A 24,455-nucleotide genomic window follows, 5' to 3' on the forward strand; every position below is an offset into this window, starting at 1 on the left:
AGCTTCAGGAACAGCAACAGGATCACAGAGTGCCGCTGCAGCCCCTGTATAACCACCCTCACCATGTTCCAAATCCTCCTAACCCAGACGTGTAAGAACGTGTGGGGGGAGGCTCCGTGCACCTGTCCACTCCACCCCCATGGACAGCCCAACCAAAAGGCTGTAATTACTTTGAAATATTTTAGTGGCCTTTTCCTTCCCTCCTATCCTCCTCCCAAACCACATCCGGGCTACCTTGTCAGTTCTCTCCCTCTTTTTATAATTAATTAATAAAGAATACATGATTTTTAAACGATAGTGACTTTATTTCCTTAAACAAGCTGTAATCGAAGGGGGAGGGTGGGTTGTTTACAGGGAATGAGTCAATCAAGGGGTGGAGGGGTTTCATCAAGGGGAAACAAACACAGCAGTCACACCGTACCCTGGCCCGTGATGAAACTCGTTTTCAAAGCTTCTCTGATGCGCACCGCTTCCTGGTGTGCTCTTCAAATTACCCTGGTGTCTGGCTGTGCCTAATCAATGGCCAGGTGATTTGCCTCAGTCTCCCACCCCGCCATAAAAGTCTCCCCTTTACTATCACAGAGATTGTGGAGCACACAGAAAGCAGCAATAACAATGGGGACATTGGTTTGGCTGAGGTCTGATCGAGTCGGTAATGTGCACCAGCGTGCCTTTAAAAGGCCAAATGCACATTCTACCACCATTCTGCACTTGCCCAGCCGTAGTTGAACAACTCCTGACTACTGTCCATGCTGCCTGTGTATGGCTTCATGAGCCATGGCATCAAGGGGTAGGCTGGGTCCCCCAGGATAACTACAGGCATTTCAACATTCCCAACTGTTATTTTTTGGTCTGGGAAATAATTCCCTTGCTGCAGCCGTTTAAACAGAGTAGTGTTCCTGAAGACGCGAGTGTTATGAATTCTTCCTGGCCATCCCACATGGATGTTGGTGAAACGTCCCTTGTGATCCACCAGTGCTTGCAGCACCATTGAAAAGTACCCCTTGCAGTTTACGTACTGGGTGCCCTGGTGCTCCGGTGCCAAGACAGGGATATGGGTTCCATTAATCACCCCACCACAGTTAGGGAATCCCATTGCAGCAAAGCCATCCACTATGACCTGCACATTTCCCAGAGTCACAACCTTTTGTAGCAGCAGCTTAATGACTGCTTTCGCTACTTGCATCACAGCAGCCCCCACAGTAGATTTTCCCACTCCAAATTGATTCCCAACTGACCGTTAGCTCTCTGGCGTTGCAAGCTTCCAGGGGGCTATTGCCACTCGCTTCTCAACTGTGAGGGCTGCTCTCATCTTGGTATGCTGGCATTTCAGGGCAGGGGAAAGCAGATCACAAAGTTCCATGAAAGTGCCCTTACGCATGCGAAAGTTTCGCAGCCACTGGGAATCGTCCCAATCCTGCAAAACTATGCGGTCCCACCAGTCTGTGCTTGTTTCCCGGGCCCAATATTGGAGTTCAATGGCTAGAACCTGCCCCATTATCAGCAGGATCTCCAAAGAGCAGGGGACCGCAGTTTGAGAGAATTGTGTCCCTGTCCTCATCACTCGCATCGCCGCGCTGCCGTAGCCGCCTCCTCCTTGCCTGGTTTTGCAGGTCCTGGTTCAGCACAGACTGCACGACAATGCACAAGGTGTTTACAATGTCCATGGTTGCTGTCTTGAGCTCAGCAGGGTCCATGCTTGCTATGCTATGGCGTTTGCACCGTTCACCCAGGAAAAAAGGTGCGAAATGGTTGTCTGCTGCTTTCACAGAGGGAGGGGTGAGGCTGTACCCAGAACCACCCGTGACAATGTTTTTTGCCCCATCAGGCACTGGGATCTCAACACAGAATTCCAAGGGTTGGGGAGACTGAGGGAACTATGGGATAGCTACAGGATAGCAACCCACAGTGCAACGCTCTGGAGATAGACACCAGCCTCAGTACATGGACACACACCGCCGAACTAATGTGCTTAGTGTGGCCGCATGCACTCGACTTTATACAATGTTTTTAAAAAATGGTTTATGTAAAATCGGTATAATCCCGTAGCGTAGACATACCCACAGACTCATGATTCTGAAGCCCAAGTGTGCGACCCCCCCCAGGCCTACGATCACAGTGTTTCCTTCCCCCTCATTCTGTTTCATGTTGCAGAAGGGGATTATGAGTCACGACACTTCTCTCCAATCTCACCACTACCAGGAAAAGGCCAGACAACTGCAAAGCTCCACTGCACTGGGATCTGGACTCTGCGGGGCTGGCAGGGGGAAACCAAGCGAATGACAGTGAGGCTCAGAGTCAGACCCAGGCTGGAAAGGTGCTCGCTCATCCATCGTGCCAGTACTCCCACCTCTCCACATTCAGAGGCTCCAGCCTGGATCCTGCCTGCCTGTGCCTGGGTTCACCCTGCGGTAGTAGGATGACCTGATGTCCTGATTTTATATGGACAACCCCGATATTTGGGACTTTCTCTTATATAGGCTCTTATTACCCCCCACTCCCTGTCCTGATTTTTCACACTTTCTGTCTGGTCAGGTGTTCAGTTTTCAACCCAACACCCAGTGGAAAAAAGGAGCCCCTCCAGCCCGTGAAAATGAGCGAGGGAGTAAGGGAGGGGGAAAGCAAGCGACTGAGGTAGGGGAGAAGATGGAGTGAGCCAGTCAGGGTCTCCGAGAAGGGGCGGGGCAAACGCGCTCCGTTTTGTTCAGTCAGAAAGTTGGCGACTCTCTGGCTTCCTCTCGGCAGACAAGCTGGGCACGGGCTCTGCTGCCAGTGCCAGGCTGGGGCGGGGCTTCGCGGCGGGCGGCGCTGCTGGGCCAGGCCCCGGGGGGTAACGCGGAGCCTCCTCCTGGGCTGTTCTTCCCCGGCCGGCCGGAGAGCGGCACTGTGTCCCCGCGGCGCGGCGCACGCTGCGCCTGACCCGCCCCCGCTCCTGCCACCGCCGCCGAGCAGCCTCCTTTTCCCGGGCAGGGAGCAGCTGAGGCTGCTCAGGGCTGCGCCACGTCGGAGCTGTGTGAGTTAAGGGCGGCCCCGGGGTCGCTATAGGGAGCGCGGCGCGGGTTGGGTGAGGGGCCGCGGCTGCCGGGGAGGAGCCTGGGGGTGGTTGTTCCGCCTCCCAACAGGGGCGAGCTGCCCGGTTTCCGGGGCCGGCCGATCCGGGCTCTTATGCAGAGCGAGGCCTTGTCCTACTCGCACAGGCAGGTGCGTCGCGGCCCTCGTCCCGTCCCACCTCTGCCGGCCGCCCCGCCTCATCCCCTGGCCAAAGGGGCACCGGGAGCTGCCCTCGTCCCGTCCTGTGTCGCCTGCCTTCGCACACGGGGCTGCCCGGGGGTTCTCCTCTGGCCCCTGCACATCAGCCCGCTGGACTCACCAGCCTGCCCGGGGCTGCCGCTGCGTTGGGGGCTGTGCAGCAGCAACCGAGCATAGTCAGTCAGAATTAATGACAAAACAGAGCAAGAATCCCAGTCCCAAATGCGCTGGAGATGAGCTGCCTGCGGCGCGGAGTATCGCCTAGGCAGCGCTTCCTGTGCGGTGGGAGGTTTCCCATCTTTTAGTACCAGTATGGGAAACACTGAGCAGCCTGGTGGGGCTCCGCTGGTAGGACTTTGCAGACTAATTGACTAGGGGCTTGACTACACTGGGAAATTGACTGGACGTCCTGGAATTATTAGTGAAAAACAAGGAGGAGTCCTTTTGGCACCTTAGAGACTAACACATTTATTTGGGCATAAAAGCTTTCATGAGCTAGTGCATTTCCAAAGCAGAGTGATTATTCTGGAATAAAAGAACTTGTAACAGAGCAACTGCACCACCTGCACTTTTAGTTGAAACTAGCACTGCAGTGGTGCAGAAGGACCCTGTGCAGTATACAAGTTCTTGGCTGTACACAAAGTTGCACTAGGAATAGGACCTTCTTAACTAGTTAGTAACTGCCTTTTTGCCACACGCAAATGATTGCCCATCAAAGGCTCTTTTAAATCAGTAAAAGTTACTCTAGCTCAAAACTGTAACTGTATCCCTGGGAGTTTAAATTGATTTAGGGACAGTATGGACATATGCATTCCATTTCTAATGTAATGAAACCAGTGCAAGAAGGCCTACTCTGTACCTTTCATGGCAAAAATGGCCTTCTTGTTTACCTTTCTACATTTAGTTCCTTTGGGGTTACGCAAACCAGAAATCAAACAACACTGGCAAGTGATAGGATTCCATTTGTGAGCCTTCAAGCAAATCTAGGTATTACAATGGTGCTGGCAGTACTTGTAATGTACCTCATGACCACACATCAAAGTGATTGGAAAGGCGCACAAGTATGAAAGCCACTTGCAATACCAAAATTCCTGACAAGATTCACTCTCTTCTTGCGAATCTAGAAATATGTGTAGATGCTATCTTTCCTCCAAACTTCCATACCCTAAATTACCTCACACCATAACAGCAGCCATGTCAGGATAGTCTATTACAGCTTGTCTCCAAACATTTAGTTTGGCTATAGCAAGATTCAGATTTACTCAAATTCACCCCAAAATATAGATTTTTTTTTGTTTGTTTTTTTTGTGGAAAAGATTCTGAACATGTATAACTTGTGGAATGTTTCACTAATTTGTTTTTAAAACCTTGCAAAGTATAAGGAATAGCTGTTTATCGTGTTCTCAATTCAAAAAGTGAATGCTTGATAACCTTAAAGCGAAACTAACAATGCACAAAATGATACTAATTTATTTTAAAGCAAATTGTATTTATAGATATTTTTGTTTTGTTTTTAATAATCTCATGTTTATTTACAATGTGATTTTTATGTTTTGTCCATTTTAAATATGATTTTAATATATGCTTTAGACTTTCATTACAGGAATAATCAGAGTGTAATCATGTGCTGCAACATGGCTGATTTTGGTAGAGATGTGATTTAAAGTACTGGATGGGAATATTGCACTCTTGTTTTCAATAATCTTCATATTTTTCCCTTAACCCCTTCCTACCCTTACTTTAAACTTGTTCTAACTAATGTAAACAACTTTAGTGCTAAGTTTTTAGACATTTACAGTTCCTCCTCTGTGATATATTTTTCAGCATGCTCATTACAACTTGTGGTTGACTTGTACCCAACTTGAAGTCACGGGTGGCAACCCTACTAAATATAAAACAAAAAGCTAAATACAAATCCTGCTGGAAGTTAGCCTCCAGCTAAACAGAATAACATCAGCAAAGAAGTCAGTTGGTTCCTTCTCCATATATTTCATCTCACTGACATGTTAATTTCAAAAGGGTCATTGGTGAGTTATGCCTATGTCTAATGCAATTCAGATTTTTCTAAATTAGTAACTAGAGATCCTTAGCTGAATCCAAAGTTATCTTTGTCCTTTAGAAAAGTGAGTTAAATCAGACTGAGCTTATTGCACAGGTGCCAGGGTAATTGTCAGTAAATGTTAGAATACCTGACTGTAAAAGAACTTATATTATCTGTATCAGAGGGGTAGCCGTGTTAGTCTGGATCTGTAAAAGCAGCAAAGAGTCCTGTGGCACATTATAGACTAACAGACGTTTTGGAGCATGAGCTTTCGTGGGTGAATACCCGCTTCCTCAGATGCATGTGGTGGAAATATCCAGGGGCAGGTATATATATGCTAGCAAGCAAGCTAGAGATAATGAGGTGCCCCTGGATATTTCCACCACATGCATCTGAGGAAGCGGGTATTCACCCACGAAAGCTCATGCTCCAAAACGTCTGTTAGTCTATAAGGTGCCACAGGATTCTTTGCTGCTTTTATATTATCTGGTCTTTAAATTTGCTCAATGTTATTAGATTGTTGGAAAAATATATACGGTAGTTTATTTTGTATTTTGATTATTTCTCTTTATAAAAAAAAGTGCACCTGCACCAACTGATTCCTGATTCGTATGTTCAACAATATGGTTTCCTGACAAGAAGAAAGCAGGATATCAGATAGCTACAAACTCTTCAGTGAATGTAAACATTGGTGCTGGTTTCTACAAGATGTGAAGGGACTCACCACTAGGGAACCTAGTACAGTGTAGTCAACAAAGCTCAAAATGTAAGTTCCTTTAGAATTATTATTTTACTTGAACTATAAATGGTTTTTTTTCCAGTCTGTAGAGATCTATAGTCTTTCAAAACAAAAAAAGTAACAGTGAAATGTTTTGAGTGTTATGCAGTTCGAAAAATAGAATGTGAAATAGACTGAAAATAATTAATATTTCTAGTTACTTAAATATCCTCTTTCAAATTTCTCTGAGTGATTTAAAATTACCATAGCAGTCATACCACCTGAGATTGTATGTTAAAAGCTATGCTGTTTAAGGCCATTTCTATATATGAACTGGAGGCCTCCACAGTAAAAACGTGTTTTTTTCCACTAGTCTCTAGGTCTGCTTTTTCTTTTTTTTCCCCCCTAGGACTGTTCTGTGCTCTACAGACTTTGCTCAAGCCCTGCCCAGCATCATGATGTTTAGATGCAAATGTCTGCCGCTGATTATTTCTTGGGGTTTTTTTTTCTTTGTTTTTTTTTTTTTGATCAATCCTGCTTGTTTTGGGTGGGCTTATTGACAACTGTTGGTCCACATTTTTGTATAAAACGTAAAACCAAATTTAAGACCGCTTCTAGTCATTAATCTCATGCAGAGCTCAAAAATTTACCTGACATGACTAAGTACTAAGACAACTAATGGCTTTGAAAAATTATCTGTACTTACATTCCTCCCTTGATGCAGTGCCCTCTGTGAATTAAAGACTGCAACTTTCTAATGGCACAAAACTGAGCATCCGAGGCCCACCTCACTCACTCCATCTCCTCTCCCCCTCCCCCACCCTCATTTACTCGCTCATTTTCACCAAGCTGGGGAGGCTCTAACTATCAGTAGCCAGAACTTCACTGATTTTGGGGACAATTGGAACATTGAAAGAGGAGAAAAAGGAGTCACATTGAGCCATTGTCCTCTGTTAATGCCACCAATTAACATCTGGCAGCATAATGTCGGGGGGGGGGGGGGGAGACCACCACCTTGTCAATTGATCAGACAGCCTGAGGCTCCTTTTATTGATATATCATTGATACATGTGTGCACACACGAAGAGACAGCGTATTCCCTAGCAAGGGTTAAGCTGCTCTCCCGAACTGATTTTCGCCAGTGCTTATAAAGCTTAAAACCGCAAATTATCATATCTTGCTTATACATAAATCACAACCTTATTTGGCTATCATATGGCATACATTGCAGAAGCACAATTAATATTATCCTTATATGGTATAACATGTAAAATTGCAAGCCTTTATCTTTTCACTTCCTCATTGATGTTTACGTGATTGTCAGGTTCCGAGGCCCACCTCACTCATAGACTCATAGACTCATAGGTCAGAAGGGACCAATCTGATCATCTAGTCTGACCTCCTGCACAAGGCAGGCCACAGAACCCCACCCATCCAATTTTATAACAACCCCTATCCCAGGATAGAGTTATTGAAATCTTCAAAATTGGTTTGAAGACCTCAAGCTGCAGAGAAACCACCAGCAAGTGACCCGTGCCCCACGCTGCAGGGGAAGGCGAAAAACCTCCAGGGCCACTGCCAATTTGCCCTGGAGGAAAATTCCTTCCCGACCCCTTCACTCCATCTCCTCTCCCCCTCTCCCACCCTCATTTATTCGCTCATTTTCACCAAGCTGGGGAGGCTCTAACTATCAGTAGCCCGAACTTCACTGATTTTGGGGACAATTGGAACATTGAAAGAGGAGAAAAAGGAGTCACATTGAGCCATTGTCCTCTGTTAATGCCACCAATTAACATCTGGCAGCATAACAACACTCCTGCCCATCCTCCCAGTGGAGTTTAATATGCTGACACCTGAATGTCAAACGAGAAATAATTGGTCTCCCTTCTGGGAGCTGTGGGTAGAATACTCAGCCATCAGGGTGTAGCCAGAGGGATAGGCAAGAGAGGGCTTCATTCTTTGCTTCTTTCCTTCCTCTTTCCTAATGTCCTGCTGTGGCAGTCTGTACCCCTATGTTTATTCTTTTACAGGATTATAATAAGTTTTGTACAAAGTATGCCTTGTGAGGTATCATTTGAAAACTCATAATCTGCTGAATGTTATTGTCCTGTTAAAATATGTGTGGCAACACTGTGTGTGATGTTATAAGATTTTATTGCATAATGTTACTGAAGTATGTTGTAATTTTGGGGAGTGCCCACAGACCAATTCCTCAGAGACAGACAGGCTAACCAACACCCGACCCGGGTTTCAGCGAGATCAGCTGGTTAAATGACCATTCTTTAGCAGGAGACAGGGTGTGTGAGAGAGAACCTATATCTTGAACAGAGAAACAGTTGAAGGTTCCCTCCAAACAGACTTTCACTCATGACTCAGCTGGAAACAGGTTTTGTGAAACAGCTGGAGATGCTTCTAGCACAAGAGATTAGATTATAAGAGAGGACAATGCCTTAGGGCACTCCTCCTTTTCTCTCTGTTCATGGTGTCAGCAACTCCTGAAGTATAGGAGAGGGGGAATCCTGAAGAGGTGTTCAGCCAGTAAAAGACTGAAAAAAAACGTGGTGAAAAAAACCTTTGCTTTTAATTCACTTAGCTTGTTAAGTTAGGCCTTGTCTACAAAAGTGCCACTTTACAATGCTGCAACTTTCTCGCTCAGGAGTGTGAAACCCTGCCCTCCCCTGAGTGCTGCAAGTTTCAGCATTGTCAAGTGGCAGCGTAGGCAGTGCACCCAGCACTGGGGGCCACTTCCCTCATGGAGGTGGGTTTTTTGTAGTGCTGGGAGAGCTGTCTCCTAGCACTGATGCCACAACAGCGGCAGCATTTTAACGTTGCTAGTAAAGACATACCCTTAGATGTTAGCTGTGTTTTACCTTTTATTTCCTTTGTAATCTCATTACTTTTAGGCTTGGTGTGCACTGGCAAATATTTTTTTACTGAAAGTCGGCTTTTGGTGATGAAACAGCAGAGGTGTCCACACTGACAAGCCATGGGGGAGGCAGGAGCTGAGGTCAGGGTTTCCGCCTCCCCCATCTCAGGACTGGTTGCTTCCTGCGGCTGTCTGAATTTACAAGAGAGCATGCCCACACATTCTCCCCCAACACACACTGTCTGTCTACTCTCCCCCTACCCCCCAATACACAGGCTCCCTATCACACACATTCCCCTCCGCACTTCAGTTGAAAAGTAGCTGGCAATGGGATTGAGAAACCTGCATCATGTGATGCTGTACCTGTGTATGAGTAGACCAGGAGTGGTTGTTCCCACAGTGGAGCACTGTAAAAAGCACCCTAGGTTGGAGAACTGAGAGGACACAGCAGTTCAATGGTCCAGATTGTACCCGGGGGAATGTCACACCTGCTTCCTCAAAGTCTGCTCCAGGTGAGGTAGAGAGGTTGCCAATCGTTCACCACTCTCCCAGTCTGGGGGAAGGAAAGGTACGTTGGAGGTTGGAAGGGAGGAGAGACCAACAGAACCCTTGGCATGGTGAGAAGAATGGGGGACCCTGATTTGGGGCGCGAGGGGAAAGGGAAAGGAATAGAGCTGCTGGTATAGTGGGGAGAATGAGGGACCCTGCTGGGGCATGGAGTGCACATACAATCCCTGTCAGGAAATTAAGGAGAGTTGCAGAGAGTCCCTGAAATAGAGATGGATGGGAGGCTGGCACACAGAGAGCTTGTAGAGTGAAATGGATGATTGCAAGGAGCCCCTGGTGTGTGCAATAAGCTTGGCCTACAAAGCATGCATCCACCTAGATTTGTAAAGAATACATCACTTGCAAAATGAAATTGGTTAAATAAATAGTTTTTTAGACTGCATCTGATGTTCTGAGGAGCAAGGTGGTGGAGCTGTCTTGGTAGCAATGCTTCCTAAATATTTCATAGTAAAATTTTCAAAATCAGTGTGTGTGTGTGTGTGTGTGTGTGTGTGTATATATATATTTTTTTTTTCCCAAAATAGCTGTTAAGTAACTTAATATTGGGTGTGAAGAGAAAAGAAGAGTAGTAGTCCTCTTTCATTTTTATTCTTTTATATAGGGCATATCAGTATGGATTTAACAGTTTTAACCTCAGTTCTATATACTACTTCAACAAAGAAATAGCAGTAATTGAGATGAGAGGGAAAGAACTTTTTTATATTAGCACACTTAACATATAAAAAAATGTATTTGTATACAGATAATTTAGATCTGTGACAGCAGTGGTTTGGAACAAAGCAGAACCTGAAATATTCAATGGCGGTATCCATGTGTGTTTGTATACACCTCTATTAAAAAACGTGCCATAAATAGTGCGAGTGGCAAATATTTTCTTCTGCCTCTTTTATTTCCTTTTGACATTATTGTCATTATTACTAGAGAGCTGAATCATAGCCTTACAAAGCTCCAAACAAGAGACAGCACGTTGTTATGCTGTTCCTGGAGAAGGCCAGGAAGCAGATTGTGATTCAGTCAGTTGCAGCCAGCTTCTCAATCTCCCCTTTTCCAAAGTCTCCTCCCTGCAGATGCATGGAGTGAAATTTACAGATACCATTAATTTTCACTCCTTGTTGTTTTTGTGGATACAGACTAACACAGCTACCTCCCCATACTCCCCCTGGTGTTGCTATAATAGCCACTGCACTGCAGCTCTCACCACCCCTTTCTGATTCTGAGCCAGATAGGCCTGTGTATAAAAATTGAACAACACAGTTGTGATTTTTAGAAGGAAAAGACTTTTGTTCTGATCAAGTTAATCTAACGTTTCAGCCAGATTTTGTGTGTGCAAGTCAAACTATTGAGTACCAAAATATGAAAGAGGAAGTTATAAGCATCTGTCTATAGAACAGGAACTATTCTACCTGCATGGATGAGTGAATGTATGATTGGTATTTTTGTATTGTTTTATTTTCAATTTTTTATTAGCCTTGCATTTAAAAAACATTATTGTTGACCTTTGGCTTTTGTAGGTTTTGTTGAGATAATGTCTGTAAACTGACCCATGACCTGAAGTGCGTCAAAATATGTATAGACCCGTTGACTAGATATATTTTTGGATCTGTGAGATTTCGGAGCCCAGAATTGCTGGAATGGGGAGTTGGGTTTTTTTGTTGTGTTTTGTTTATCTAATCATACCCCTTTGGGTGATGTCGGGGACTTTAGAGGAGGAGTATCTCATTCTGATTCATCCAAGAACTTAAAAGGGGGAGAAATCAGGCAAGCCACTGTCCTAAAAAAGTGAAGGAAATGAACAATCCTTAGCTTTTGGCTAATAGCTTGTTGACCTTTTACTTCATTGGCTTGCTTGCTTGCACTGGCTGCTCACCTCTGGCCATATGTTGCTTCCATGTCTGACAAAGAGGTCTGTACTTCCTCCATTTTCCCAGCTGGATACTGAGGTAGGAGGCCAGTAGAGTGCAATGTCAACATCTACGATCAAGGAAATTCCAGCTGATGATGGGGAATGGGGTGGGGTACATAGAACCACAACATTTATTTGAGAATGGCACTTATACAACATTTCCTAAACAGCTTTTCTGTCTAAAAACTCACATTCATAAATATAATGAGTTAGGAGTTGTAAATTTAATCCTGAGAGGTCATGTTAATTTCATTTTATGAGGGAAAGAAGGGAGAGAAACGGACTATTCCCTAACCACCAATAATTTGGGTAGGTGGCCTTAATTGGCATCAGATCCGTAGTCTTGCTTAGCTTCATTCTCAGAAGGTTTTGACCATCCCTGTATCAGCAGTTTGGCCAGAATATAAATATGCCAGTTATCATTGTGATTCATAGTTAGGCTTGGAAGGATTAGATTTTTATTGATACATACTGATATTACCGTACACTCATAAACCTTTGAAAAAATATTTCTACTGATGATAGTTGAAATTTACAGATCAGCAAAATAAGAAACGTCTTGAGAATTTATTAGAGTTTGATTTAAGGCAATTTACTTTGTATATTTTAACACATGATGTTGACAATTTGTTTTAATGGCTATAAAGCTTTAACTTTTAAAATATCCACATCTGTTTTCATTAAATAATTATTCCCCCACCCCCACGCATGCCAATTTCCCACAACTGAAAATTCAACTGTCCCTTTTTTTAGGGCAGCATTAAATTAAAGAAATGTCTTTAATGGCTTTTCATCCATTGTTCGGATAATTTTGTGGATTTCTTTTGAACAATTTCATTGCAGTCTAGAAGCATTTTGATCTGAATTTGAAAGATTCCAGTTTCTTTAGGAAGTAATTTATATAACACATCGTAGCCAACATAAAACAATTTAGTAAGTTTCAGGGTATGTGGTATGCCTGTGGAAGGGAGAGGTATTGGCTGCATCCTAACTTGTAATACAATTTGCTGAGACCTTGACTGATGATCATTTACATGTGATAAGTCAGAAAGCTGGACTGAATCTGTGTCCTGTTTCTCATCCTCCAGTTTCTTGATGGATGGGAGACACTTACATTCAGTCCATCAAGAAATTAGAAAAAGACATGTATCAGAGGGTTAGTCATGTTAGTCTGTATCCACAAAAACAACGAGGAGTCTGGTGGCACCTTAAAGACCAGGGGTCGGCAACTTTTCAGCAGTGGTGTGTCGAGTCTTCATGTGTGCACTCTAATTTAAGACTTTGCGTGTCGGTAATACATTTTAATGTTTTTTAGAAGGTCTCTCTATAAGTCTATAGTATATAACCAAACTACTGTTATATGTAAAGTAAACAAGGTTTTCAAAATGTTTCAGAAGCTTTATTTAAAATTAAATTAAAATGCAGATCTTATTAGTTTAGTGTGATCCTTGCCTTTGCTTTTCCTTGCTGAGTTTTCCAGTGTCTGGTGGCACGTATTTGGATACTTTAAGCTGCACACAGGCTTCTGAGTGATCAGTTGTTAACCAGCTGGAACCTCAGATCAGCAGCTGAGGTGAGTGGAGCTTGCCACCGCTCTGGGGTTTTGGCTGCCGGCTCCTGCCAGCTGGGGTCACAGCCCGCTGCCAGTCTGGGGTTCCTTCCCCCAGGACAGCAGCAGGTGCTGAGTGGGACCAGCGGCGGGACCCCAGAACCCCAGAGTGGCGGCGGTCTGAGCCGCTCAGCCCGCCCCGTGTGCCATCAAAAATTGGTTCGCGTGCCACCTTTGGCACGTGTGCCGTAGGTTACCGACCCCTGTTTATTTGAGCATAAGCTTTCGTGGGTAAAAAACCCACTTCTTCAGATGCAAAAGACATGTCACTCATCAAACTTTGAGAACATTCAGGTACCTTCTATCATCAGGGTGCCCAGCAATACCCTGAGTAAGGCAGTTATTTTGATACACATACTTTTATCCACTCACACAATACTACCAATTTTTCAGTATCATTCTTGGGATAGATGTCTCCTGCAGAAATTTCTAGAAATATCAGAGTGAAGGATATTGCCAAGTATCAAACATGTACTCAGAAAATATTAGCCCTGCACATGTCTACAGCATACTACACTTTTGTTATTAAGCACAAAATCATTCAGACTCTGCATAAATCATGAGGCTAAAATTAAGAGGCAAATGCATACTACTGATAAGACAAAGGGGTTACTCACTTCAGGTGCATGTCTTGAACCTTTGTAAAGAAACATTCACCAGATACTCATTTTCTGAGTAATTCAAATCTCTTTTTGATGAATTAGTGTGTGTCACTGTCTTGCAGTGACTCATGAACGTGAGTACCAACCTTAGGGCAGACACTTAGGAACCAGGGCACAAACCCCAAATTGGCTGTGACTCCATGTTAAGGCACTATAATAGCCTTAACATGGAGTCACAGACAGTTCCCTGGGGTGGTTTGATCTGTCTTCCCACACAGTTAAGTCTACCTATGTGATAGATGGTCCCTTACACCAAAAAGCACAGTAATATTCAGGTTACTCTCAGGGCCAATTACCTACCCAAGTCAGTTGCACTTTAGATCTCACACCAAAGACAATGCTTGTAGCCAATCCTGTAATAAACTATATAAAGATTTACTAAAAAGGAAACGAGTAATTTAAAAGTTAAAGCAGGTAAACGTATATACACAAATGAGTTGCAATCTTAAGGATTAAAAAGGTAAAGAAAGTTCTATAATAAGCAAGCTCTATATGTCCTTTAGGGCTAACCCAGGCTAAACAGCTAGGTCAGGGGTTCTCAAACTGGGGGTCAGGACCCCTCAGGGGGTCATGAGGTTATTACATGGGAGGTCGTGAGCTGTCAGCCTCTACCCCAAACCCTGCTTTGCCTCCAGCATTTATAATGGTGTTAAATATATTTAAAAGTGTTTTTAATTCATCGGGGGGGGGGTCACACTGAGAGGCTAGCTATGTGAAAGGGGTCACCAGTACAAAAGTTTGAGAACCACTGAGCTAGGTATCGCTTGCTTATGCTTAGAAAACTTTACCCCTCTTCCCCCATCACTCCAAGCAGCACAGAGATGCAGTTCCTTCTTAGGGATACAGTAACTCCTCACTTAAAGTCATCCGGTTAACATTGTTCAATTGTTATGTTGCTGATCAATTAGGGAACATGCTCATTTGAAGTTGTGCAATGCTCCCTTCTATCCTCGTTTGGTAGCTGCCTGCTTTGTCCACTGCTTGGAGGAAGAGCAGCCCATTGCAGCTAGCTGGTGGGGGTTTGGAACCAGAGTGGACTGGCAGCCCCCCATCAGCTCACTGCTCCCCTAAGTTCCCTGTGCAGCAGCTGCCCAGCAGGCTATCAATTGCTGGCAGTTCAGCTTTCCCTCCCCCCACCACGTGCTGCTCCTGCCCTCTGTCTTAGAGCTGCTCTATGAAACTCCTGCTTGCTGTGCGGGGGGGAGGGGGGGAGGAGGAGGGAAGGAAGAGGGTGTCCCCATGCTTCTGCACCCCACTTACTCCATCTTCCGTAGAGCAGGGGGGACACATAACAGGGCTCAGGAGGGAGGAAGCTTGCTGGCAGCAGCTGCAGTCTCAGCAAGCTGATTTAATTAACAAGGCAGTGTACTTAAGAGTAGGGTCAATGTACTTAAAGGGGAAATGCGCATCTCTCTGTCTCTCTCACAGGGTGTCTCTCTTTGTCTGGGATGCTGTCAGGGGCAGCTCCAGGCCTCAGCATGCCAAGCCGCGGGGGACACTCTGCCGGTGCCACTGGTCCCGCGGCTTTGGTGGACCTCCCGCAGGCGTGCCTGTGGACGGTCCGCTGGTCCTGCAGCTTCGGCGGACCGTCCGCTGGCAAATCACGGGAGGCAGCCTGTCTGCCGTGCTTGAGGCGGCAAAATCCCTAGAGCCGCCCCTGGATGCTGTCTCCCCTCCCTCCATTCCTGCTGCCTTGTAGAGTGTGAGAGTTAACCCTTGAGGGCTCAGTCAATTGCTAGTTCATTTAGCAGTAAGGTATTCCTTGGGAAATATTCACTCTGACTCTTCCACCTCTACCAAGCTTCACAATCATCATTGCTGTGTACCAGTATTAAATTGTTTGTTTAAAACTTATACTGTGTGTGTATGTTTCTATGTATATAATATAGTCTTTTCTCTGGTGAAAAAAATTTCCTTGGATCCTAACCCTCTCTTTTACATTCGTTCTTATGGGGAAATTGGATTCGCTTAACATCGTTTCACTTAAAGTCGCATTTTTCAGGAACATAACTACAACATTAAGTGAGGAGTTAGTGTATTTATTCTCTTCCCCTCTTCTGCTTCTTGCTGAAAACTCAGCTGATGGGAGGAATTAACTTACAAGACCCATCTTCATGGAGGAAGGCAAGTAAACAATAAATCTTTTGTCCTCTTTAATGTTCCACTGTAGTCCATCAGGTGTTGATGAGCCGTCCTTGTAAGGCAGGAACACCTTCTGTTGGTGATCAGCATTTCACATGAGTTAATGTCTCTCTCCTGTCTGGTGATTTTTACAGTTGTTGAGGCTTACAATGCAAGCACTCAAATACTACATTACAATAAGGAATACAAATATTATAAGTGAGATTAATGCATGCAACAACTCACAAGCATTCAGTAAAGTCTAACACTAGCCACATTCTTATCATTCTAATACCTATTTTAACAATACTAACATAGAGGTGAGCCAAACTGATCAGCTGTGTAATTATCAGTATTCAGCTGAGGCATGAGGGCTTTGGCATGAGGTGGAACCTGGTCTGCCAGTATCATGTAGTGGACAAATAACATTTCCAATTGCACTTCAGTATAGAGACCCGAGGGACAGCCTCAATTTTAGGTTCCAGGTAACATAACATGAATCAATCTGTATTTAAGGCCCTGTACTGAGCTCTGGATGGGAGTTCTTTCACCTAGAGTAAGATGGGGCAGTAACAGCATGCTGATGTAGATGTAGTGAAGGCTAGGACTATGGTGAACATACAGAAATTGATTTCTAACTAGTTAGCCAGAGGCTGTAATATACTCTGCTCAAGGTTTAATTCTAGCAATTATTGTACACATATCCAGTTAGAGTAAGCAGCTGTTTCATTTCAGCATTGATAAAGAACTGTGCTCCTCTGGCACAGTCTCAACTTCACTGTTTTCACACATACCTCTTCCCTGATAACTGCTTCATGAACACACATTTCTTGGAATTAAATATTCCCCCACACGATGATTCACGTACACACGTGAGTGGGTGTGCAGAGTCCACTTTTCTGGAAATTGCTTTCTTAATAACTCTTCTATTCATAAAATCAGCTCATTAAGAAATGGGCATTTTCTGAAAAGTAAGATGGCTTTTCAAATCACAATATCTAAGCAGTTATCCTTAGCCTGGATGAGAGTAAAGAGAGGCAGCTGCCGGGAGCCAGGTGCAGCTCTGGAGTGGACGGCAGTGAAATCACAGAGCAAGTTAGAACAGCAGGGCTGATGTAAAGTCATAGACATTACATCAATTGAAGATGAGTCGTAGGGGAGCTGTGATCCATCATGTCTCTCCCCCCAGAACACCCCTCCATTCTCTTACACTGGTGGCGGAGGAGCTGCTGGCACAGGAGGTGGTGGAACTGTTTCCACTGGCAGAGGATCCCCTACAGAAGGGAAATTCTCCGATAGCTATTCCTGGCTGTTCAAGCAGCACGCAGCACTCTTAGCAGACTAGAGATGCCAACCCTACCACTCTTTGCAACTTGCAGCTTTTTGGGTTATTCTTAGAATATAAAAGAGCTCCTAGATATAGCAAAATAGGAACTGCAAAAAAAGCAGAGGTGTGTTTCAGAGTAATAAATTGGGTTAGTATAAGCAGAGGGTGGCTTAAAAATGCAGCAGATAATATTCTCAATTTGTGCTACTAGAAACTGTATTCTTAGCACAATGCACCATGCTAAGAGTGCACGCTTTTCTAAGATGGAACTGCATTTAAGCTGAATTTATGCATTGTTTCATTAACTCTATTCCTGGCTTTGTGGTAGCAGGGCCTACATTTGTTGTTCCTTCTTTAAATACTCCATTTTCAGTGACATGCCAACCTTTGTGCGCAAGTCTGATTTTTTTCAGTTTCCTCTTGTTTTGATGATTGAAACACTCATTACTATTTGCCTAGGCTGACTTCACTTTTTTGAATTACCACTATATTCAACATAAATAAAATGCTTTCAGAGCACTACTTCTTATATATAGGAACTATTGGTGACTGGATCATGCCAGGGCACTTGGTAGAGTGGAAAAGAGAGATCACCTTCTCTCCAGATGAAATTGTGCTCTCCTGTGTACAGGGACTGCTTTCTGCACAGAGGTTGAAATCATACCAAAAGGGGCAGAGAGGAGCTTCTGCCATGGCAATACTTCTCCACAGCTGATCAGCAGAGCTGGCCAGAGGGAAGCACACTCCACCATCCTAAGGATTAATGTACAGAATGCACTGTCCCTGGATGCCAGGGAGTTATGGGCACAATCCCTCCGGGAGCTTCACAGGCAGTGCTGCACCCAGGGCCATTCTTACTCATACGCAAACTACGCAGCTGCATAGGGCACCAGGAAATTTGGGGCACCAAATTGCCCCAAATTTCCTGGTGCCCTACGCAGCTGTGTACTGCTCCAGGGGCCAGCCTGATTTCCTGGCCAGCTGAGTCAGCCAGGAAAGCTGCCTCCGCCCCCACCCCGTTCTCCAAAGCCCCTGCTTTGCCCCACCTCTTCCCACCCCTGCTCCGCCCTAGCCCCACCTCTACTCCACCCCTTCCACTGAGCTACGTCCCGGGGGATTCAGCAGGGGTTGGGCGTGCCCATGCACTCACGGGGAGGCAGGAAGTGGAGTGTCCCGGCCCCAGCCCGCTCCACTCTGCCAGCTCCCAACCGCACCGCCGGCTTGTGCTGGGGAGCGGTTCCCCCCTGCCTTCCAAGTCCCAAGGCTGGGAGCCAGGGGAGCAGAGCAGAGTGGGCTGGGGCTGTGTCACTCCACTTCCCGCCACCCTGTGAGTATATAGTTGGGCCCACCATGCAATCACCGAGTGGCAGAAAATGGAGCAACCCGGCTCCAACCTGCTGCGCTCCGCTGGCTTGTGCTGGGGGGGGCAGTTTCCCACTTGCCCCCCAAGCCTGCTCCTGCCCCCCACAAACCCTGGGTGCAGCATTCTCCCCCCCAACCCCCCTCCCGCGGAGGCCTGGGGCCAACACCCCCGCTGGGGGGCTGCGTAGGGCACCACAATGTCTAGGGACAGCCCTGGCTGCATCCCACCACCAAGGCAGGGTTTTGCTTATCAGGCACAGCTAAACTCACAATGATTAGACATTAGAGATACCACTTCTAAAGTATTTGTGAAGAACCTCTAAGAATTTGATGCTAGGCAGTTGTATGCTCCGCATAGACTTCTGAATATCATTAATGAGTAATACTGGATTTAGTTTTAAAATATTGCCTCTAATGTTGGTGGGGGGGTTGTGGGTTGTATGTATAATCTTGATATAATCAGCTTAGCTCATTTCAAAGGTTTCTTTCCTTAGTAGAAGTACAGTACAGATGCTCCCCGACTTACACAAGCATTCCATTCTGGAACCGCTTGCATAACTCGAATTTTGCGTGAGTTGGAAATGTATACCCGACAATTTTGCGCCTCGCCCCCTCCTGTCCCCCCAAAAAACCCAAAACAAACAAACCAACCTTTCTATTTCTAGCTTACGGAACTTTTTCTGTAAGTGTAGATTTGCGTAAGTCAGGTTTGCGTAACCTGGGGCGCATCTGTAACTCCTCACTTAAAGTGGTCCCAGTTAATGTTGTTTCATTGCTGATCAATCAGGGAACATGCTTGCTTAAAGTTGTGTAATGCTCCCTTATAACGTTGTTTGGCAGCTGCCTGCTTTGTCTACTGCTTGCAGAAAGAGTAGTCCGTTGGAGCTAGCTGATGGGGGCTCTGAACCAGGGTGGACCGGCAGCCCCCCATCAGCTCCCCATTCCCCTAAGTTCTCTGTGCAGCAGCCGCCCAGCAGGCTATCAGTTGCCTGGCAGTTCAGCTGTCCGTCCCCCCACTACCTTGTGCTGCTCCTGCCCTCTGCCTTGGAGTTGCTCTTGGGAGCCTCCTGCTTGCTGTGTGGGGGAAGGGGGGAGAAGAGGGCTGCTAATGTCAGGGTGTCCCCTCTCCTCCACTTCTTCACAGAGCAGGGGGGGCACGACTGACTGTCGGAGGGAGCTTGCTGGCAGCAGCTGCTGTATCAACTTGCTGATCTACTTTAAAAGGCAATGTACTTAGAGTGGCGTCATGGTGTCTTCCTTCCCTCCATTGTGCTGCCTTGTAGAGTGTGAAGCTACATTAACAACAATGTGTTAACCTTTGAGGGCTCAGCTGAGTACTAGTTCATCATTTAGCAGTAAGGCATTCCCTGGGAAATATTCCACCTTCTGCCACCCTCCGACTTCACCGCCTCAACCAAGCTTCACAATCATCATTGCTGTGTACAGGATTAAATTGTTTAAAATTTATAATGTGTATACTGGAACCTAACCCCCCATCCCTCCCCACTCCATTTACATTTACATTCTTATGGGGAAATTGGATTCGCTTAACATTGTTTTGCTTAAAGTTGCATTTTTCAGGAACATAACTAGAACGTTAAGCGAGGAGTTACTGTAGTTTACTTTCAAATGTTTATTTTTCATTGGTGATACTGCATTCTGATTCAATGTTATAGCCAACATGGGAGATGTGAAATCATTTGAAAAGATAGCTTCCATTTATTAAAAAAATACTATGCGTATTGGAAGAAATGCTTAATATGTAAGTGAACTTTCCTTCAAAAGGTGACTGACTGTTGTCATAAACAGATAGCTACGGGTTAACATCTCTTTCACCTGGAAAGAAGTAATCTGAACACCTGACCAGAGGACCAATCAGAAAACAGGATTTTTTCAACTCTGGGTGGAGGGAGTTTTGTGTCTGTGTTCTTTTTCTTCTGCCTGATGCTCTCTCAGCTATGAGGAGTGATTTCTATTTCCTGCTCTCTAATCTTCTGTTTCCAAGTTGTGAGTACAGAGATCATGTATTTACATGTCTATAGTTGCTGGAGTGCTTTGAATTGTATTCTTTTTGAATAAGGCTGTTTATTCAATATTCTTTTAAGCAATTGACCCTGTATTTGTCACCTTAATGCAGAGAGACCATTTGTATGTATTTTTCTTTCTTTTTTATATAAAGCTTTCTTTTTGAGACCTGTTGGAGTTTTTTCTTTACTGGAAAACTTCAGGGAAATTGAGTCTGTACTCACCAAGGAATTGGTGGGAGGAAGAAGTCAGAGGGAGATCTGTGTGGGTTAAATTTACTAGTCTGATTTTGCATTCCCTCTGGGTGAAGAGGAAAGTCCTGTTGTTTCCAGGATTGGAATTACAGAGCGTGGACTCCCTCTGTTTAGATTCACAGAGCTTGTGTCTGTGTATCTCTCCAGGAGCACCTGGAGGGGGGAAGGGAAAAGATTTATTTCCCTTTGTTGTGAGACTCAAGGGTTTGGGTCTTGGGGTCCCCGGGGAAGGGTTTCGGGGGGACCAGAGTGCCCCAAAACACTCTAATTTTTTGGGTGGTGGCAGCAAGTACCAGGTCCAAGCTGGTAACTAAGCTTGGAGGTTTTCATGCTAACCCCCATATTTTTGACGCTAAGGTCCAAATCTGGGACTAAGGTTTGACAACTGTGTTCTGGTTTGGGCACTAGCTATAGGAGAACTAACTGTGGGATACTTCTGTGAGCCACTGTTAGATCCTTCACAGAGTTGCCTCTTCCATCTACCTCAGGGTTTCTCAGGTCCATAATCTTGACATCTAGGGAAAAATATGTAAACCAGACAGGTTTCCAATTGTATTAACTAAACTAAATAAATAAGCAAAAGTGTAAACAAATCAGATTAGAATAAAGTGGGGTAATATAAAATTAATCTAAATATCAGGTTAACTAAACCATATCAAATAGAAAATTTAGTAACTGCCTGTACATAGTTCTTTGTAAAGTTGTTAAACTGAGTTTATAGTGTTTTCTGCTGCTATCAGTTTGAACGCACAACAATAAAACTTTGAAGTTCTGCATTATAAAGAAAAAGCAGCCTCACTGTATACATATACTGGCTATATATAGATAACTAATTGCTTTCCATATTGGCTTGGTGTAATAATTAGTGTGACACAAAGTGCTAGTTCATTTTGCCACCTGAAAGTCAAAGAATTTTTTTTAAAAGGGCTTCTGCACTTTTTCACTTCATGATGTATAAGCACCTGAAAGGCTTTTAATAAGACTTCTTTCTGCTTGTTTTTATCTTTAGAAATATCAGGAATGTTAAGTTTAATCTTTCCTGATTTTGCTGGAAGACCTTTGGAAGATCTTGGAGATGTTTATTGTGATCTCTAACACCTTAATAGAGGAAGTGAAGGTGCTACATCTTTAACAAAGGGCACATTTCCCCAAAATGATGATTGGTCGTGGAAATTAAATGTGTTAACAAAAAAGGTTTTAAAACTGATTAAATAGTCCTTCCCCTTTCACTTACTTAACTTTCACTTTCTTGGATCTTGTAATACCATTTCACTAGTTCTTCTGTCTAGACAGGATCTGAATATTTAGTGTAAAAAATTTTTAAAATAAAAATAGAAGCTCTTTCTTCCCATCCCCTGGAAAAAAAAGAAAAGCAACCCCCCTCTCAAAAATATAAAATAAAAAACTTTTCAGACCTTTCAATAGTTAAGAGTTAATGCAGTGGAAATTCAGTTGCCTATTTTTAAACATTTCTCCATTCTCTTTCTAGGTCTGCTATTGGTAATGTGGCCATCAGAGAGATGAAAGGTATCTTGCCTTGTTTGGTCTGAACTTGACAAAATCAACATCATATGGGCAAAATAAAACAGAAAGGAAACTTGTTCTGAATAACAGAATGCCAAAGAAAAGGAAAAATCTGGGTGTGAGTCCCTCCAGGAAAGTCGTGGATTCGGAGAGAATGGCTGCTTCTGGTGAAGGACTGGTACCACCTTCAGATGTGGCAGTGTCACGAGCAATTTACAGTGTCAATCAGGAAGAGCTCTTAAACAACATGTCAGAAATGTTTTCTGACCTGGATGCTAGTGTGGTTTATATGGTGCTGTCTGAATGTGATTTTAAAGGTAAATAAAACATTTGTTATGTTAACAGTTGGATTTCATAGGCAAATTCTGCTCTCAGATAGGCAGTGCAGCTCTGATGGACTTCACTGTTTTTAGAGGTCAGAATTTAACTTTTAATGAATACATGTGTGTGATGGGGGTGTTCACCACACATTAGCCCTGGAGGGGTTAATACAGGCAAGAGAGGTCAATTAACCATTGGCTGCTCCCAAAGAGGAGCGATGAGGCTTATCTGGGGATGAAGCTCTCCTGGACAGAAGCAGGTGGGGCTTCTGTAAAGCCAGGAAGCTGGCAACAGATTGCAGTGAGGAAGCCTACAGTCATGCTACAGGGGAGCAGAGTAAGAACCTGTACTAGAAGCATGGGAAACAGTACAGGGAAGGAGCAGTAAGGGCTGAGAGAATAGACCTGAACTGCTGGTTCAAGGGCCCTTTGATTGAAACCCAGTGCAGAGGGCGGGCCCGGATTCCCCTATAAGCCACTGCGGGAGTGGTGCAGTTGGTGCAGTGGCTATGAGGACTGCCTGAGACGGTGTGAAGAGAGACTGGTGAGACCCTGGAAGGGGAGGATAATTGTGACTTGGCTGGAGGGCTAAGCAATGAAGGAGATGAACTGCAGCTCCTGACCAGTGAGAGAGGGGCCACAGAACGAGTGACTGTGGCAATAGGCTGAGCAATTGCTGGATGGGGCATGGATGGTGGTAAGCTAATTCCCTAGATGAGCCACAAGGAGACGCCATCGAGCAACGAGTAGCAAACACCCCATTACAATGAGTCATAATACTTAGGAATTTTATAGCACTTCCCATTAGAGCAGGAATAGGCAACCTATGGCACGTGTGCCAAAGGCGGCACTCGAGCTGATTTTCAGTAGCACTCACACTGCCCAGGGCCTGGCCACCGGTCCAGGGGACTCTGCATTTTAATTTAATTTTAAATGAAGCTTCTTAAACATTTTAAAAACCTTATTTACTTTACATACAACAATAGTTTAGTTATTTATTATAGATTTATAGAAAGAAACCTTCTAAAAATGTTAAAATGTATTATTGGCATGCAAAACCTTAAATCAGAGTGAATAAATGAAGACTTGGCACGCCACTTCTAAAAGGTTGCTGACCCCTGCATTAGAGTGACCAGATAGCAAGTGTAAAAAATTAGGACAGGGGTTGTGAGTAATAGACGCCTATATAAGACAACGCCTGGAATATTGGGATTGTCCCTATAAAATTGGAACATCTGGTCCCCCACTTCCCATGTAGGATTCTCAGATTCATAACGTTTTTGTGATGATGGTAAGTAGTAATATGTTTTACTTAATGAAGTTAGGTGGCTTGCCGTAAGCCATACAGCAAGACAATGATTGAGAAGAGAACCCTTCTTTCCTGACTGACATATCTGAGCTTTAACCACTGCACAAGACTGTCCCAAATTCTGTATGGGTGTATGCTACATATCAATCTCTTGTGATTTTACTAACCTGAGTATATTGTACCTGCAGCTCTGTGTTTTGGGTTTTGTTTTTAAACTCCCATTTTGTGCCAGCATCACTGATCACTTCCCTGCGGCCCAGCTCATGCAGGATGCATTTTATCTGTGATTTGCACTGGAATCTTCAGCAGGCTTCCTTGGACTGATTTCCTTCTCTCATATTCCTTTGGGGTTTCCATTATCTCAAATTCCTTAGCCTCTTTCACTCTTTTTGGTAGATCTCTTCTATTTTTGTGTGTCACTTATCTATTTCCATTATTATCCTAAATCCGGGGTCGCAACCTTTAAAAAGTGATGTGCCGAGTCTTTATTTATTCACTGTAATTTAAGGTTTCGCGTGCCAGTAATACATTTTAACGTTTTTAGAAGGTCTCTTTCTATAAGTCTATAATATATAACTAAACTATTGTTGTATGTAAA

The 24,455-nt window shown here is 44.4% G+C and overlaps 1 protein-coding gene across 6 annotated transcripts in view; it reads left to right on the top strand.

Annotated features, from left to right (window-relative positions):
• The first annotated feature begins 2,907 nt into the window (after positions 1-2,907).
• N4BP2 (NEDD4 binding protein 2) overlaps positions 2,908-24,455 on the top strand; it is a 63,939-nt gene continuing 42,391 nt past the window's right edge. For all 6 annotated transcript variants that reach the window (XM_030565528.1, XM_030565529.1, XM_030565530.1 and 3 more), the window contains exons 1-4: positions 2,908-3,013; positions 5,074-5,276; positions 5,872-6,056; positions 22,194-22,545. In XM_030565528.1, coding sequence (XP_030421388.1) covers positions 22,320-22,545 — 226 coding nt within the window. In that variant the 5' untranslated portion in view covers positions 2,908-3,013; positions 5,074-5,276; positions 5,872-6,056; positions 22,194-22,319. The remainder of the gene's footprint in view (positions 3,014-5,073; positions 5,277-5,871; positions 6,057-22,193; positions 22,546-24,455) is intronic.

Source organism: Gopherus evgoodei, chromosome 5 (genome assembly GCF_007399415.2).
Source record: "Gopherus evgoodei ecotype Sinaloan lineage chromosome 5, rGopEvg1_v1.p, whole genome shotgun sequence".
Lineage (NCBI taxonomy): Eukaryota > Metazoa > Chordata > Testudines > Testudinidae > Gopherus > Gopherus evgoodei.